The sequence below is a fragment of the Dreissena polymorpha genome, chromosome 1 (genome assembly GCF_020536995.1).
Source record: "Dreissena polymorpha isolate Duluth1 chromosome 1, UMN_Dpol_1.0, whole genome shotgun sequence".
NCBI classification, from domain to species: domain Eukaryota; kingdom Metazoa; phylum Mollusca; class Bivalvia; order Myida; family Dreissenidae; genus Dreissena; species Dreissena polymorpha.
The window spans coordinates 47949546-47968731 of record NC_068355.1 but is presented as its reverse complement, the minus strand read 5'-3'; the positions used below and the strand labels follow the sequence as shown (position 1 = coordinate 47968731).

The 19186-nt window shown below is 37.3% G+C and overlaps 3 protein-coding genes across 6 annotated transcripts in view; 2 read left to right on the top strand and 1 right to left on the bottom strand.

Moving 5' to 3' along the window:
* Window positions 1-19186, top strand: part of LOC127879193 (uncharacterized) — a 341912-nt gene that overhangs the window by 92496 nt on the left and 230230 nt on the right. The gene's annotated exons all lie outside the window — the stretch shown is intronic.
* The window catches only part of LOC127879229 (glutathione S-transferase-like), a 252638-nt gene that overhangs the window by 144108 nt on the left and 89344 nt on the right, over window positions 1-19186 (top strand). The window lies entirely within an intron of this gene.
* On the bottom strand, window positions 3584-10424 carry LOC127879054 (uncharacterized). The gene is made up of 2 exons (XM_052425644.1): window positions 9910-10424; window positions 3584-8953 (listed from the first exon to the last, which is right to left on the bottom strand). The coding sequence occupies exons 1-2, from the start codon at window positions 10235-10237 to the stop codon at window positions 6342-6344; spliced, it is 2940 nt and encodes a 979-aa protein (XP_052281604.1). The 5' UTR covers window positions 10238-10424; the 3' UTR covers window positions 3584-6341.

The window sequence follows — 19186 nt, the reverse complement described above, 5'->3', positions numbered from 1 at the left end:
GCTCTTTTCTAAATTAGTGCGCCATCGTCAGTATCTGATTAATCTAATTAATGAGTATGCTACTTACTTAGCTTTACAATTATACCCACGTGTAATTAACAAAAACAAGTTTAACACCATTAATTTCCACATTTTATTTTTTGACCCAATAGTTACCTCCCTCGAAATCCCGCGAAGCTGTCAAATTTGATGGCGTGTCAATATTTACGCATGCGCCAGGCCGCAGGTCTATAATTAGATGTGTACATGCTGTCACGATATACTGATATACTAAAATAGATATTCGACAATACAGTTGTCGTTATAGAAGCGCCAGTTACACGTGCAAAGCAATAAAACATACACATTATTACCTTCTTATATTTATTTGGATATATGGGTATGAATATTCTTGAAATTAATCAAGGAGGCCTGCAAAAAAGCTATCTCAACTGGCCAAACGCACGAATGGATTTTGATGTTGATTGTTGATATCCACGATAACCCTTGTATTTCGACACATAGTTTGAAAGCATTGTTACATGTCAGGTTGCATCGGAGTTATTCTGGTAGCCAGGTAGTGGCATTGCGATTTAAGTCAACTCCACCTTCCGTGCTGTGCACCATCCTGATGTAACGGGTCCCGAACAAAGATCGAGATCGTTTCCCTACCATTTTAATCTATCATGTGGTGATGATCGATTCAAAAACTTAGTCATATTTTGTACATTTCTTCATTGTCTTATATTAACTGTTATTCAAAGTGATGTATAAAAGACATTTTATGTTGTCATTTCAATTTAATTCGCAATATATAAGAAAGAAAAAAGTTATTAAAGGAGATAACCACTGTTTATTATCCCAGCCTATAGGAAATCAAATACTTGGTCATATTTTGTTTATTCCTTAAATGTCTTATATTTATCGTTTTTTTTAAGTGACGTATAAAAAGTATTTTTATGTAGGCATTTGCATTTTATCAATAAATAAAAAAGAAAAAAGTTGTTAAAGCAGATAACCGCTGTATATTATCCTAGCCTATAGGGAAAAATACGCTAAAAGTTACCTCTAGCCTAAAGGGAAAACCGCTGAATGTTATCCTAGTCAAAAGGAAATAACCGCTGTATGTTATTCTAATCCAAATGAAGCAACTGCTGTATGTAATCCAAGCCCAAAGGAGATAACCTCTGTATATTATCCTAGCCCAAAGGAGACAACCGCTGTATGTAATCCTAGCCAAACGGAGATAAACGCTGTAGCACAAAGGAGATAGCCGCTGTATGTTACCCTAGTCAAAAGGAAATAACCGCTGTATGTTATTCTAACCCAAATGAGGCAACCGCTGTATGTTATCCAAGCCCAAAGGCGATAACCTCTGTATGTTATCCTAGCCCAAATGAGGCAATCGCTGTATGTTATCCAAGCCAAAAGAGATAACCTCTGTATGTAATCCTAGCCCAAATGAGGCAACCGCTGTATGTTATCCAAGCCCAAAGGAGATAACCGCTGTATGATATCCTAGCCAAAATGAGGCAACCGCTTTATGTTATCCAAGCCCAAAGGAAATATCCGCTGTATGTCATCCTAGCCCAATGGAGATAATCGCTGTATGTTATTCAAGCTAAAAGGAGATAACAGCTGTATGTAATCCTAGCCCAAAGGAGATAACCGCTGTATGTTATCCAAGCCCAAAGGAGATAACCTCTGTATGTAATCCTAGCACAAATGAGGCAACCGCTGTATGTTATCTTAGCCCAAAGGAGATAACCGCTTTATGTTATCCAAGCCCAAAGGAGATAACCACTGTATGAAATCCTAGCCCAAAGGAGATAACAGCTGTATGTTATCCAAGCCCAAAGGAGATAACCTCTGTATGTAATCCTAGCCCAAATGAGACAACCGCTGTATGTTATCCTAGCCCAAAGGAGATAACCGCTTTAAGTAATCCTAGCCCAAAGGAGATAACCGCTGTAAGTTATCCAAGCCCAAAGGAGATAACCGCTGTATGTAATTCTAGCCCAATTGAGATAATCTCTGTATGTAATCCTGGCCAAAGGAGACAACCGCTGTATGTTATCCTAGCCCAAAGGAGATAACCGCTGTATGTAATCCTAGCCCAAATAAGGCAACCACTGAATGTTATCCAAGCCCAAAGGAGATAACCTCTGTATGTAACCCTAGCCCAAATTAGGCATCCGCTGTATGTTATCCAAGCCCAAAGGAGATAACCTCTGTATGTAATCCTGGCCCAAAGACGATAACCGCTGTATGTTATCCTAGTAAAAGGAAATAACCGTTGTATGTTATTCTAACCCAAATGAGGCAACTGATGTATGTTATCCCAGCCCAAAGGAGATAACCTCTGTATGTAATCCTTTCCCAACGGAGACAGCCGCTGTATGTAATCCTAGCCCAAAGGAGATAGCCGCTGTATGTTATCCTAGTCAAAAGGAAATAGCCGCTGTATGTTATTCTAACCCAAAGAAGAAAACCTCTGTATGTAATCCTAGCCCAAAGGAAACAATCGCTGCATGTTATCCAAGCCAAAAGGAGATATCATCTGTATGTAATTCTAGCCCAAAGGAGATAACCGCTGTATTTAATCCTAGCCCAAAGGAGATAACCGCTGTATGTTATCCTTGTCAAAAGGAGATAACCTCTGTATGTAACCCTAGCCCAAATGAGGCAACTGATGTATTTTATCCAAGCCCAAAGTAGATAACCTCTGTATGTAATCCTAGCCCAAAGGAGACAACCGCTGTATGTTATCCTAGCCCAAAGGAGATAACCGCTCTATGTAATCCTAGCATAAAGGAGATAGCCGCTGTATGTTATCCTAGTCAAAAGGAAATAACCGCTGTATGTTATTCTAACCCAAATGAGGCAACCGCTGTATGTTATCTTAGCCCAAAGGAGATAACCGCTGTATGTTATCCTTGTCAAAAGGAGATAACCTCTGTATGTAACCCTAGCCCAAATGAGGCAACTGATGTATGTTATCCAAGCCCAAAGTAGATAACCTCTGTACGTAATCCTAGCCCAAAGGAGACAACCGCTTTAAGTAATCCTAGCCCAAAGGAGATAACCGCTGTATGTTATCCAAGCCCAAAGGAGAGAATCGCTGTATGTTATTCTAGCCCAATGGAGATAACCTCTGTATGTAATCCTAGCCAAAGGAGACAACCACTGTATGTTATCCTAGCCCAAAGGAGATAACCGCTGTATGTAATACTAGCCCAAATGAGGCAACCGCTGTATGTTATCCAAGCCCAAAGGAGATAACCTCTGTTTGTAACCCTAGCCCAAATGAGGCAACCGCTGTATGTTATCCAAGCCCAAAGGAGATAACCTCTGTATGTAATCCTAGCCCAAAGGAGATAACAGCTGTATGTCATCCTAGTCAAAAGGAAATAATCGCTGTATGTTATTCTAACCCAAATGAGGCAACTTATGTAATCCATGGTATTATTTGTTTTCACTGTCTCGGTTGATAATGATAAATTCTGACCGCAAACGCTTTATTTACATGTAAGACGGTGCTAGAGAAAGAAAAGGCTTTGTAAAAATAGCTTAAGGTTACAGTATAATAAACAAACAATTAAGATGATCGTGAATTCATTTAATTATTTGAACAAATACACAAAATATATATATAATCAAAAATATCTCATCAATATTCACTGTACATGTAGCATAATTATTTTTTAAAAGCACACAAGGTACGTTCATGCGCATGAAAAAAACACACACACTAAAAACAACATAATCACTACACACTTTGCATTTTATGTACATTAGTCAGACTTGTGTTGTGCAAAGTCAAGGATTGAAGATTGTCGCAACCCACTAGCTTCCCGGTACTGATGGCGGAAGACGTTTCGCAATAATTATCGATTGCTGGTAATTATTTAATTATCATTAAAATTGTGTAGCTTTGATCTGCTTCTCAAAGAATGAAAATTTGCAGTGTTTCTCAAACTGCAAATAACTTCACACCTAATCGAGCACCTTTTGTCTGCTTAATTGCCCTTTTTCACAACTCGAATATTTTTAGCAGCAGGCGAGAAAGCGTCCTCGAATAATTGCCATAAGCGTGAAATGCCTTTCAGGGACCGGCACACGACATCGCGTTATCGAAAATCGCATGTTTGAGTTATCGCGGGTATTTTTATATAGACATTAAAGGAAAATGATAGGGACTTTCTGTAATGCTCGAGTAATCGCCAGTTTTCGAGAAATCGCCAGCTCGAGTTATTGCAATTATACTGTATTTCCTTTTAACAGTGTTTGATGGTTAACATGAGCATGGTTGGACGGATACAGTCACGGACGTCATGAGTGCCTACAAGTGTATGCCTTCCTTTGTTACAATAGATCTATTATCTGTGTCTATAGGATGAATAACGATAGATCATAACAATTAATATCTGCACAAACTTTAACTGATATCCATGTTAAAAGGATCACTGAACATAAAATATGCAATGGTACAATAATACAAATATGCATATAAATGATATGGTAATTTATAAGCATTCTGCTGCTAACGATGGGGAAACTCCCCCCCCCCCACACACACACTTGTGTAATGGGTACGGTATTATTTTGACCCTGCGTTCTTCTTATTTTCACTGCGATTGTTGTTCACTAGATAGAATAACTTGGGGATTATGATGATTTAAATCTTTTCATCATAACTGATTTTTTTTGCGATTTGCGTACCAGAAAAAAATATTTGCATACTACGTACGGCCTTAAACCCTCACTCGAAAATTGCGTACCAATAAGGCTTTCACTAATGTTCACAGGAATGAAAACAATGGTTTAACACTAGTGTATGGTTTATAGCTATGTTTCATTTTTATTGCAGTGTTTGTTTAATTTGTTTATCTATGTTTTCATTTCAAAGGAAAAAAAACTTTGAACACTAATAAAACTGACCTTTTGTTCAAACGTTAATTCATCGGGTTTACACCTTAGGGCAGCAAACAACTATCATAAAGTTTATAATACTTGAAATCGGAATTGCACTTCAGGTTGTAACATGGCGGCGTTTGAAGTGTTCCAATCAAGCACGTAAAAACTAAGAATTGCAAACAAACATTTAGCTCTGTGTTTTATAAAATAGGCTAAAACCAAAGTCTACTTTCGTAATTTATACGACAGAAAAAAACGAAAGACATTCAACCATGCTTATTGCTTAAAAAAACTTACTTTTAACCCGAAGTTATGAGGGTGAAACACACCTTTTTGGACGAAATATTTAGGGGTGTTGAAGACCGTACAAAGTACGTAAAGGCCCGATACGTGGTACAGAAAAATCCGTTATGTCGAACGCAAAGCTTGAAATCATCATAAAAATCACAAATTTATCATATCTAGACAGCAACAAACATAGAGCAATAATGGTGTACGCAGTACGCAAGGTCAAGATAAAGCACTACGCAAGTGGGGAGGAGCGTTTCAACCCCATGTTATATCTAAATTCTTACATGCATTCTTAAAGTATTAGTCTTATGTAACAGTTGAATTTGGTATAACTTAATGTATTATATATATACCAAACACAATTTCTAAATGTAGTAGGGTGACTTATAAGTGACAACTATTCTGCCTTGCTTTATGAGATAGCTTTTATAGTGACGCGGTAGCGCGTTCGTTTAGGAACCGGGTGGACCCGGGTTCTAATCTCAGTGTGACTTGGGATTTTCAGCTGAATTACATTGACGCCAAACATAAATAACCCATTGTTGTCTGCTTGACATCCCATAGATGTAAAGGCAGAAGGAAATTCGTGAATGAATTTCAAATATGGAGGGATAGTATGTAGTGGGGTGACGTATAATGGACACTTATTCTGCCTTGCTATATGAGCTAGCGTGTATAGTGACGCGGTAGAGCATTCGCTTAGGAGGTCTTAGGCTCGTCTTCCAGTGTGGCTTGGGATTTTCAGCTGGGTTACATAAAGAGTCAACGTCAACTATTATAACGCTCTTTCCACAATGAACCACCAAACGCGTTACATCGTCAGTTTAGTAATGACTAAAGTACAACGTTTTCCAACGTGCGATATATCAAGTACGTGAAAACTTATTAATATTAACAGATCCGTTATATCCACTGTTGTTAATTATATCTGCTACTGGCAGAAAATCTGACATAGTCACACTACACTATTAGGGTTGTTATAATATCATTAATATGATTGCAATAAATGGCATGTGTCTAACTTACGTGAACAAAATACCTGGCTAAATGATAATCAGACTAAAGTTTCACATTCCACAAATCATATCAATACAAAAATGCACACATTTATACTCATATGTTACTCTTCACACGGATAATCAAATTCAAACCATTCAGTGGGGTTTATTGATCTCTACAACAAGTGCAATATATTGCCTGAACCATATTTTCGCATCCCGAAAGAAATGTAAATCCTCAATATCATCGGCATGAAATGTGACGTCATCAACAACGTAAAATCCTTCTCCTTTAGTAAATGATTTGACAATAACATTGTCAAGTTGATCTATGTACTGTTTGTCGGGAGTACATGTATATTCATCCCGCGGTGCTTCACATCCGAATAAAATGCAACACTCGACATAACTGCCAAGACAGGACAACTGATTCAGCATACGGCGAAACGAAGATGGAGACAATGATTCGTAAATGGCCATTAATCGCTTCAAGCGAGTCGGTAGCTGTAGTTGGATGTATTCGCTCAGCACCAGTCTTAATTTCTCTAGTTTTGTGAGGGTAGGCACGGTGTCGGATAGCAAAGTTGTGTTTTCAACACCTTTCAGAGTTAGACGTCTCACACCCGTACCGTGAATTGCTTCATACAAACCGGCGCTGTCCACGTCACTCACCAGCGAAACTCCCGACATGTCATTTGATGGTGCACGGTCTATTGTGTTGGACACAGGCCTTAGTGTACTGGCTTCACTTGCATCACGTTGATTTATTGTGCACATATCCAGAACGAATTTGACATTGTGTTTGAATGTAGACATCTTGATTAAAACGTTTCGCAGCCAAGACGAAGAGCATTTTCCATGGGTCAACGTGAAACATGCTAAAGATGGTGGCAGTGGTATTGATTCAATATCTGACCAACCTTGGTTAGGATGTCCTAACCACTTCCTAACATCAACTACCCGCGATATACTTGCTAACGTTAGCGAATGTAGCTTCCGTTGACGGCATAACACGTCCGGTAACGACACGATGGAGTGTTGTTTGCCACGAGCATCGGCATGCTGAGGTGCTGACGAATGCATCTCATCAAGGGTGCCTTGCAAACAGAGATGCAATTGTTCGAGACAATGCGCGGAAGACATAAGTATTCTTGGAAGATCATGTATGTGCACAGAATCTATGGTAACGTGTATTGAGTTGATATTATTCATGTTAAGCATCAAAATAGATTTCAAGGCATCAATATCCTCTGGATCAATCACGTAATCGAAATCAAAGTTACTCAGTTTCAGACAATTATCGATGATACTTTGCTTGTTTGCTTGACATTCCTTGAATCCAGACACAATAAGGCACTGAAGCTCTCGACAGTCATGGACTGATGTGTGTATGATTGAGTAATTGTCCAGGATACACGAGAGTCTATTGGCGGAAACACTGTCCATTCCACATACATATATGAATACCTGAGAAAGGTCAAGATAAGCGTTTGGATTTCGTTGCAGATAGGAAGCAAGGGCATCACTGGTGACATCTAAATTGCAGGCAATATGATACGCAGCCATAAACTCTTGTATTGATTTGTGCAAAAAGAAACAAATTGACTTTCGATAGGTAAACGATGGAGATTTCCTTTCCGATAAAATCCCAGTAGTCAAGGCAAGTGATTTTTCTTCCATGGATACATACTTCAACAATTCACGATCTCCAAATACAATCGAAGTCTCTTTTTCGCCAGAAAACATTAATTCAAAGGCAGCTCTTGACAAAGCAACAAACAAGTCAATGTTTGGCTGTATATACCGTGTGTGAGCTAAGCACCGGAACTGTGGAGGATTAAAGTATCCTGGTTTACCGTTTGCCTTTTTAAATAGAAAATCTAATAAAATGCTGTATATTTCTGTCACTGAACCTTCCACACCAACATCATCCAACCATGCACAGACAACAAGCGATGTCATCATCGGAGACGGCAATAGGCTCTCAAGTTTTGATTTGGAAATATAGCTAATCAACTCGGAATATTTGCATTCAAAATCATCACTTTGTGTGCAACGTAATATAATTTTACACAAAAGATAAGGGTCAATTATCCCCGTTAGTTCTAATAGAATGTCGATCTGAGAGTCTTTTATGCGTTCGTCAGTCAATTTCCACGGCCGAGACGTGGTCAAGACAGTACACTCATTGCCAATGGTGCTCAGCAATGGTACGGCCAATCTTCCTTCTGGGTCAGCCCACTCATCTAAACCGTCTTGAAGCACACAACAAACCTCTGTTTCAATAATGTTCTGAACAAGTCTTTGGACGTTATTGCGGTCTTCGCCAGTGTGATAAAGCAAATCTACAATTTGTTCTTGTATCATTTTCAATACCTCGCGCTGATGCATACATTCTCTAAGCTCAATGTAAAATACGAACTTAAAAACATTTAATGTTTCGAGGTCACTGAATTGTTCAGGATACACGCGAGAGGGTTGACCACACCAATCAAGTATCAACCTAGCGGCAAATGTTGATTTCCCTGAGCCGGGCTCGCCTTGTAGGAATATCCGTTTATTTAACTTACCAGTTGTGTATAGTATATCTTTGTATGTGTATATACGTAACTTATCCACCAAACGTCTGCATTTACGTTTGGGCAGCAAAACTATTTTTGGCGGAACAGTATATTCACCTAAAAGGGTGTCCTGGTTGGGCATTAGAGGACATATTGGCACATGACTCAATATCTCAACGTAAAACTCCTTCAGTCGTCGCAGTAAATCTGAAAATGTGTAACAAACTCCGTATAAAATGAGTGTTTATAGAAAGACTAATTAAACGCACGAGTTCATTTAGTTTAACACAAATATGATTGTTCGATTGTTTACCTTATTTATATGTTTGACCATTCTGCATCAACTTTAAAGGGATCTTTTCACGCTTTGGTAAATTGACAAAATTGAAAAAAGTTGTTTCAGATTCGTAAGTTTTCGTTTTAGTTATGATATTTGTGAGGAAAGAGTAATACTGAAAATTAACCATGCTCTAATATAGCCATTATATGCATCTTTTGACGATTTTAAAACCTAAAAATTATAAAGCGTTGCAACGCGAAACGATTGAATAATTTGGAGAGTTCTGTTTTTGTCGTTAAATTTTGTGAGACTACGAAGATTGCTTATATAAGGTATAAAATACGTCAACAATGTTTACTCGGCGGAACAGCTCAGTAGGCTAAAGCGTTTTTACTTCAGGACTCTGGCAGGACTCCAGGGGTCACTGGTTCGAAACCTGCTCCGGGCAATGTTCTTTTCCTTTTTTTAATTTTTTTCTTGATTTTTTACTGGAGCTTTTATGATCCAATGTTTACATTCATCAATATAAAGCATTTAATGAATAAGTTAAAAAAATGCCAAAATCTGTGAAAAGGCCCCTTTAAATCAACAAATGAGGATTCTATTTCAAAAAGTTAATTTATTCCATTGAATTGGGAGGACGAAAAAAAACAATCCAGTGCATATTTTATTTTTCTAATATATTTGAGACAATCGTTATATTATATTGATTATTTTTATGTGAAGTTCAATGGTGTCAAACATAATCATTAATTTTTTGAACAATAATACATATTATTTCTATCAACATTGATATTTATAATGCATTAAAGTATTTTGAAGGAAATTGACACGGTATTTCTACATATTACATCGCGATAAAAAAGTCATATGTAACGCATACCGTCGCTCTGTCTGGAATGCTCTTCATACTCCTTGCGTGGACTAGTTTTATGAATGTTTTTGATTTCGCGTTTTCCATCTTCTATTGCTGCTGCCAGTATTTGCTGACCAGTATATACAGCTGATTCAATATCAACCTTTCCGTGATCGATAGTTGCTTCTAACTTTGAATTAAACGCGTTCATCGAATGTCTGAGTTCACGTGAAGCGGCCTCAGTTGCTAAGGAAACGGCTTCATTTGCCTCTATGGCCGCTGACTCGATTTCACGTACTTTTTGCAGCGTATTATATTCCGTGTCAACAGCTTCTGAACTGTTCGCGCTATCCATTGGTAAATTATTTAGCTTTGTTACCAGGTCATCGTCTCGCTGTGTTTTGCCTCTTTTGTATTTTACCAGTTAACCGATGAAATCTCCTTTTATAAAAATTAAACACATGATAGTTCCCTTATCTCAGCAAACTCCGTTTCATACGGCCAAGTGTTAGTTGGATTGAACATTTCCGACTTCAAAAGCACAAGTACTACATTTCCGCTGTTGTAGGAAAATCGCTCGATTCACTCTTGATGTAATTCAAGTTTGTCCCGGAACCACAATTGATTAAATATTGTGTTTAAGTAATCTACTCAAGACATGCTGTATCCTGTTAAGTTTTCCGAAGAAGCGCATACGTTACTTCAAAATGCATTGTATGCCACGCGATTTCTGTTTAATTTTTTATATTACTCAATTGCTTCTATTTTGCTGACGTCCGGACTGAAAAACGATACACCATATTGAAAAATCCTGCTGCACCTTTTGGGGGAAGACCATACAGTTTATATGCAACTAAACTGTTATTTGAGCGATAATACTAGTCCTTATTTGTGTAGTGAAACTTACGTTTCTGTTAATGAAATATGGAAAGCAAAAATGGAAACTCCAAACAAAAGTGCCCTACACACCGTGTTTATTTAAAGTAAGTTTCCGATGAAGAGTGCAGTACTTCAAATCACTAATAATGACTACGTGAATCAGAATTTTTAATGAATAAGCGATGAAAGCTGTTAACGTATGTTACGTGACTTACAACATATAGACCAGTAGCCCCATTATGAATTTTGTTGCCATTCCATTCAATTTGACAGAAATACACAAACCCCACGCGGCGGTTATCTACGGAATCCGGATAGTGCCATCTATAATCTCGCCCTCCTTTCATCAAGGGCGACACACGACACACGAAGCGACACACGATATTTTGCGCGACACACGAAGCGACACACGATAACGTACCGCGAAATATCGCCTTTATGTAGGTAACCCAAAAGGCGACATATCCTGGTAAATATCGCGTGTCGCTTCGTGTGTCGCCCAAAACATCGTGTTTTATAATTGTTGAAAACGCGACATTCGACAAGCGATATTATTATAGCGACATTTGAACAGTACAAACATCGCGCGTCGCTTCGTGTGTTGCCCAAAATGTCGTGTGTCGCTTCGTGTGTCGTGTGTCGTGGTCTGAAATAAGACCTGAAATAAGTGTGTCGCTTCGTGTGTCGTTCAAAATTTCGTGTGTGTCGCCCTTTAAAGGCGACACACTATATTTTGCGACACGCGATATTTACCAAGATATGTCGCCTTTTGGGTTACCTACAAAAAGGCACTTCGATACCAGATAACAACAAAAGCCACGCGCGAGAGGTAAGTTCATCAGTTTTTTAAGTTATATCATAAAGATTATTTTTTTAGCCAAGGCGCATGGTCGAGTATATAAATGGTGTATCATTTTCTATTGCAAAGAAAACAATCACGGAAGAATGGTATATTTTTCCACAGGTGGTTAGCGTGTGGCTATGATATTAATTAGTGAAAACATCATTTTGAATGATAAATAATCATATTATAACGAAAAATTAACTTTTCTGAAAAAAAATATTTCACTATCAAATATATATATAACAAGGTATGCAACTCAAAATCAGCCCAAAACGGGGTGCATCGCTTTGAACAGCCATATCTTCATCAATTTTGCAGCGATTTTCACGATCTCGGTCTTATTCAACGCAGAAATGAATTTCCTTTCTGGAAATGTATATGTCTTGCAATATTTTTACAAATGCTGGGTCAACTTTTAAGAAATAACACGATACACAACACGTATGACCCAGTTGACAGTGATCATGCTGTCTTTAAGACTGAAATCTTCACGGAGTAAAGGGCAACTTCCCTACAAAGTTCATGTAGTTCGATACCATAATTCAATAAAACGTATGAAAAAACATTATGACCGTTCTTGTCGTTACATTCTGCATCAAGACTAACTGTCCAGCGCCGTTTGAAACCTTTGTTTACATACATTTCAACTAACTGACATTTTAAACATACGAGTGATTTCATTGGTCCAATGCGGAGGTGTGTCTTTACAACTGGAGATTTCATTCATAAAGAATACATGATCACTGTCAACTGGGTCATGCGTGTTGTGTATCGTGTTATTGCTTAAAAGTTGACCCAGCATTTGTAAAAATATTGCAAGACATATACATTTCCAGAAAGGAAATTCATTTCTGCGTTGAATAAGACCGAGATCGTGAAAATCGCTGCACAATTGATGAAGATATGGCTGTTTTGGGGTGATTTTGAGTTGCATACCTTGTTATATATATATTTGATAGTGAAATATTTTTTTTCAGAAAAGTTAATTTTTCGTTATAATATGATTATTTATCATTCAAAATGATGTTTTCACTAATTAATATCATAGCCACACGCTAACCACCTGTGTATCGGAAAAAGCATAAACTGGATGAACAGTAAACATTTCTACTACTTAGAAATATTGCAAGAATTCTTTTGATATTCCAGCATGTAGAGTAATCACTGTGCTTCAAATGCTGAAATTTTAATAGCATTCAATGAAATATAAACGAAGATAGAGCATGTTTTAATAGGTGGTATTCATGAAGTTGCGGATACTTTGATTCCCGATATAGGGCACTTCGGATAACAGAGACTTTCAACAAATTGGGCACTCTGATAACCGAGTTTTATCTTCTACCTGAAATGCATTTATGTATATTTTGGCTACTTTTACCAAACATTTTAAAGTACGAATCAATGTACAATGTACATTGTCAATCCCGACACATTGGGAATCTATAACGTAATTACATACACATGTAAAATAAAACCAATAACGTTTTTCGTTTTCAACAATCTTATTACTATTAATTTATATAATTAATATTATAAGTGTAAATTTTAAATAAGGTTCAAATGCTTATTTCTGAAGTTATATATTTCAAGTGACGACCAAAAATAATTGTCTAAATAATAAACTTGTTTTTAAGTGGTAAATTAATAGAATTGAAAATACAACGGATCATGTGGATCAACACGACTGTGTTCAAATGAACTTATAGCAGGACTCTAGATAAGGGGAGCAAGCGGTCTTAAAACGGCCAATACACCTCATACAATCCTTTGTCATTGGTGCTCATTAGAACCGCATCTTGAAAAAGATACTAATGCGCAGCTATAAAATTTAAGAGATTGGAAAACTCCCTTTATATTGAGCTCTACTTATAGGAAGCACTTTCCTTTACACTTTCCTTTCCCTTTTATTATCATATTCCAAAGGGATAAGAACATGTTTCGGTAATTTACGTCAGTACATACATTTTTATGTATTGCCTGCTTACTATAGCAGTATTCCACAGCGATTTCTGCATTTCTGATTTACTTAATAGTGTATGTTTTATCTGGTAAAAAGTGTCGAGTTATCTGGAATCGAAGTGCCATTGTCTTTGAGATGATCGGTAAAAGAAGTGTCCATGAACATTTGGCATCCGACTCTTAAAACATTTGAATTTCCTCAAATACGGTATTTAACTAAAATTGTAACATTAATGGACATATTGGTCTAAAATTTCGATTAGTTGGCACGTTCTTGATTTATTTCCAAGTTTTTTTATTTTGTTGAAATACATACTGATCATCGAATTCATGATGATTATCGATGAAATTTCATCTCTTTTTTTTTAACCCACTGTTTTTTTTCACGACTTTCTTGCTCCGCAATACGAAGTACTATACCATTAATCGAACAAACTCTGTTACGTGTCTGAAAACCAAATGAACAGAACATATATGCAAACAAGCTGAAGAACTCAACTCTCGCGCGTGGCTTTTGTTGTTATCTGGTATCAAAGTGCCATCTGTTATCAAAGTATCCGCATACCCGGCGTGAGATGGCACTATCCGGATTCCGTAGTTATCTCCCTTCGGCTTTAACTGTCGAAATCGGGCCTGATCTGGGAGGATTGTTTGTGTATAACTGTTTCTTATTTAGTTTATTGGATGAACAGTTTTACATTAATAGACGTTTCATATATCATTTTCATCAAATATTACAAGAATAATTAACAAGAGCACCGCATAACGGGTGCCACGCTCGGCTGCGCAAGCTTGTCAGATTTTTTTTTAGAGGTAACAGTGACCTTGACCATTGACCTAGTGACCCAAAAATGGGTGTGGCGTGTAGAACTCATCAAGGTGCATCTACATATGAAGTTTCAAAGTTGTAGGTTGAAGGACTTTGATTTTAGAGCCAATGTTAAAAACCTGTACAAACCTTGACACGGACGGCGGACACTATGGCAAGCGGATCGACGCATAATCCCAAGAAACTAGGTTTCTCATGAGAACCTAGGTTCTCATGAGAACTATGGTTCCCAAATGAAATCTTGGGTTCTCATGAAAACTTAGGTTATCAGAAAGAACGACGCGAAAAGCTGTCGAGAACCTAGGTTCTTGTGAAAACCTTGGATATCAAACGAGAACTTAAGTTCTCAGCATGAGAACCTAGGTTCTCATGAAAAATCTAGTTTCTCATGAGAACCTAGATTCTCTAGCGTAAACCAAGGTTTTCGAATGAGAACCTAGGTTCTCATGAGAAACCTGGTTTCTTGGGATTTCATAAACCTATTTTCTCATGAGAACCTGGGTTCTCGTAAAAAACCTAGGTTCTCATGAGAACCTAAGTTCTCATGACAAACCTGGTTTCTTCGGATTTCATAAACCTAGTTTCTCATGAGAACCTAGGTTCTCATGAAAACCTAGGTTCTCAGGAGAACCTAGGTTCTCAGGAGGAACTTGGTTTCTTGGGATTTCATAAACCTAAGTTCTCATGAGAACCTAGGTTCTCATGAGAAACCTGGTTTCTTGGGATTTCATAAACCTAGGTTCTCATGAGAAACGTAGTTTCTTGGGATTATGCGTCGAACCGCTTGCCATGATTATTCTCCAGTTGTCTCCCATTGCTTAGTACACGCTGGCGGCATATGTGTAGAATGATAAGAAATAGACGTGAAACAGTGAATGTTACTCCCAAAGAACATTTTTTGAACGATGTTCAGACAATGCTAAGTCTGAACACGTTAATAAAAAATGAATCTGTATATGAAATACATCTTTAATTGTACATATTATTTTGAGACTAAAATTGAAACAAATTCAGATTAATCGTTACATAATTTATTGTTACAGCATTAAATGAGTTTCAGATATTCAGTTCCCTTGTTTGTGTACAGTTTTCTATTTAAAGTATGTCTGTGATATAGTAAGCAATCATTATGGTATAAATATAAGTTTAATCTCTATTGATAATGTGTAATAATGTCTTATTCAGTCGTAAGTTATCAGCCCACATTGCAAGCAAACGTATGCATTAAAGACTTTGTAAACATATTTCATTAACTTGAGATATCTGCACAAATTAAGTTCTTAACGGCGTGTTTTCATTCTGTCCAGCCCGTGTGTAAGCATATGTGAACCCCATTGATCCTGCGCCCTGAATAATATGTGTCCCGTATTCCAAACGAGCAAGTTAACGCCGTCCGACGCGTAATTCTGGTAACCTAGGTTCTCATGAGAACCTAGGTTCTCATGAGAACCTATGGTTCCCAAATGAAAACCAAGGATATAGTATTGAAGAAGCGTAATTCTGAAAACCTAGGTTCTCATGAGAACCTGTGGTTCCCAAATGAAAACCACGGATATGGCAAGAAGTTCGACGCATAATCCCAAGAAACTAGGTTTTTCATGAGAACCTAGGTTTTTAAATGAGAACATAGGTTCTCGTAAAAACCTAGGTTCTCATTTGAAAACTTGGGTTCCTGAAGCCATGTGCAATCTTCAAGCGAGAATCTAGGTTCTCATTCTGAAAACAGGTTCTCATTCTGAGAACCTAGGTTCTCATGAGAAACCTTATTTTTTTGGGATTATGCGTCGAACCGCTTGCCATAGGACACGACGAGATGGCTACGACAATACCTCGGGTTTCTCCGAAAACAGCCGAGCTAAAAATTGAAACAAATTATATTTAAAGTAATATTTGATTCAATTATCACCACGCGTTATGTTATTAGGGGATGGATTTGATATCGACCTATGCTTGGAATCAGTCTCTGCGTGGAGGATCGTTCATCCAACATTTGTCAAATATCTTTTCCAAATGAATGTTCACTGATAAAATGAGACTGAGAATCTTTAGGCCGCCGTTCATTATAACCATGTCCGAACGAACTAGCAAACAATGATAATCAACACCACGCGTAACAAACGAATAGACGAACAAACGAAAGAACGAACTAAATAACATGAAAGCAAGCACGAAGACAAGCGAAAAAACAAGGAATTATACATTCATGCATGCACGCACGCACGCACCTAACCACCCACAACACCCACCCACACACACCCGTACATACACAAAACACAAAACAGCACTTATAAGTCACTATACATAGGGAACTGTTTATTGTTTTCTATCAGTCATCCTTAAGATTTTGTATTTTGAAATGAAATACTTTCAATGCTGTCCATTGTTTTAACTAAACTCGGAAATACTTGGAAACACGGCGTGAATAAAATGTATTATACATCCGTTTTGGAAATGAACGCAGTAAATATTTGTCTTTCTGAAGATCCTGTTTAAACTACTTTAAATATTGTTTCATAGACGCGTTGTACGATTTACTGACGTGTAACAATGTTTGAACGAAGATGGAAAACTACCATTTTAACTAAAATATTTAAATGAAAGCAGTCCCGCGAGCTGCATAGAAAATGAAAACTCGCAACTTAGTTAAATCCCATGTATTTTCCCTCAGCTATCGGTGCACAATATAATAATAATAATAATAATAATAATATTTATAACAGAAGTAAAAAGCATTACTTGTTTTATTTACTGATGTATCTTGCAGGCTGTTTACATCGCCGAAAAAATTAAATATACGGAATAGTAGCGAGTACTATTGCCCAATTACTTACTGACAAAACCGAGGTTGTTTTACTGTTAATAGATTTTTATTTTATCCATTTTTAGCTCATCTATTTTTTGAAAAAAAAATATGAGCTATTGTCATCACCATGGCGTCGGCGTCGGCGTCAGCGTTGGCGTCGGCGTCGGCGTTGGCGTCGGCGTCCGGTTAAGTTTTGTGTTTAGGTCCACTTTTCTCAGAAAGTATCAATGCTATTGCATTCAAACTTGGTACACTTACTTACTATCATAAGGGGACTGGGCAGGCAAAGGTAGATAACTCTGGCGTGCATTTTGACAGAATTATGTGCCCTTTTTATACTTAGAAAATTGAAAATTTTGTTTAAGTTTTGTGTTTAGGTCCATTTTATTCCTTAAGTATCAAAGCTATTGCTTTCATACTTGCAACACTTACTAACTATCATAAGGGGACTGTGAAGGCACAGTTATGTAACTCTGACTGGCATTTTGACAGAATTATGTGCCCTTTTTATACTTAGAACATTAAAATTTGGTTAAGTTTTGTGTTTAGGTCCACTTTATTCCTACAGTATCAAAGCTATTGCTTTCATACTTGCAACACTTACTAACTATCATAAGGGGACTGTGCAGGCACAGTTATGTAACTCTGACTGGCATTTTGACAGAATTATGTGCCCTTTTTATACTTAGAAAATTAAAATTTGGTTAAGTTTTGTGTTTAAGTCCACTTTATTCCTACAGTATCAAAGCTATTGCTTTCATACTTGCAACACTTACTAACTATCATAAGGGGACTGTGCAGGCACAGTTATGTAACTCTGACTGGCATTTTGACAGAATTATGTGCCCTATTTATACTTAGAAAATTGAAAATTCGGTTAAGTTTTGTGTTTTGGTCCACTTTACCCCTAAAGTATCATAGATATTGCTTTCATACTTGGAACACTCGCAAACTATCATAAGGGTACAGTAAAAGGACAAGTTGCATAACACTGGTTGTCATTTTGACGGAATTATGGCCCTTTTTTGACTTAGTAACTTTGAATATATGGTTAAATTTTGTGTTTAGATCCACTTTACTTCTAAAGTATCAAGGCTATTGCTTTCAAACATCAAATACTTTCATGCTATCATGAGGGTACTGTACCTGGCAAGTTGAATTATAACTTGACCTTTGAATGACCTTGACTCTCAAGGTCAAATTATTAAATTTTGCTAAAATTGCCATAACTTCTTTATTTATGATTAGATTTGATTGATGCTTTGACAAAACAACTCTTACCTGACATACCACAATAAACTCCAGCCAAACCATCCCCCAAGCCCCCCACCCTGAATCCCCCTCCCCCAATTTTTTTTCTCTTAAAGATCATCTAATAAATGACCACCACACACTAACACTATACCCCCCAACCCACCCCCCCAACCCCCCCCCCTGTATTATTTTACTTTTGAAATACTGTCCAACCATCCCACCTAAGAATCCCTCCCCCCCCCCCCCCTGCCCAAAAAATAAAATTGCATTTTTTTTGCATTTTTGGAAGAAAATGTAATTAATGACCACACCCCAACACTATACACCCCCTCCACTCCACCCCTCCTTGCTTTGTGATTGAAATTGAGATAGGTCCATTCACCATTAAAAAGAAAAATAGATGAGCGGTCTGCACCTGCTAGGCGGTGCTCTTGTTTTTATCTAGCAATCAGCATGCTTCTTATTCAATTTTTAATATCAAATTTGTTTCTTCTTCTAATCCAATCTAAGATATCAATTTTTTTGATAATATTTGACAGGTTTGTTTAGTATCATAAACCAGATTTGCAAACAAGTTTGTGGACCAAGCTTCTTCTACATTACTCAATAAATTAAATAAAAAAAACTTAAAATTCATTCATTTCTGAGTTATTTGCCCTTGAGCATTGTGGGGATGTTATTCATGTTTGTGACCAGGCCAGTATTTGTATTTGCCGCAGGAACGTGTTGAATGCCA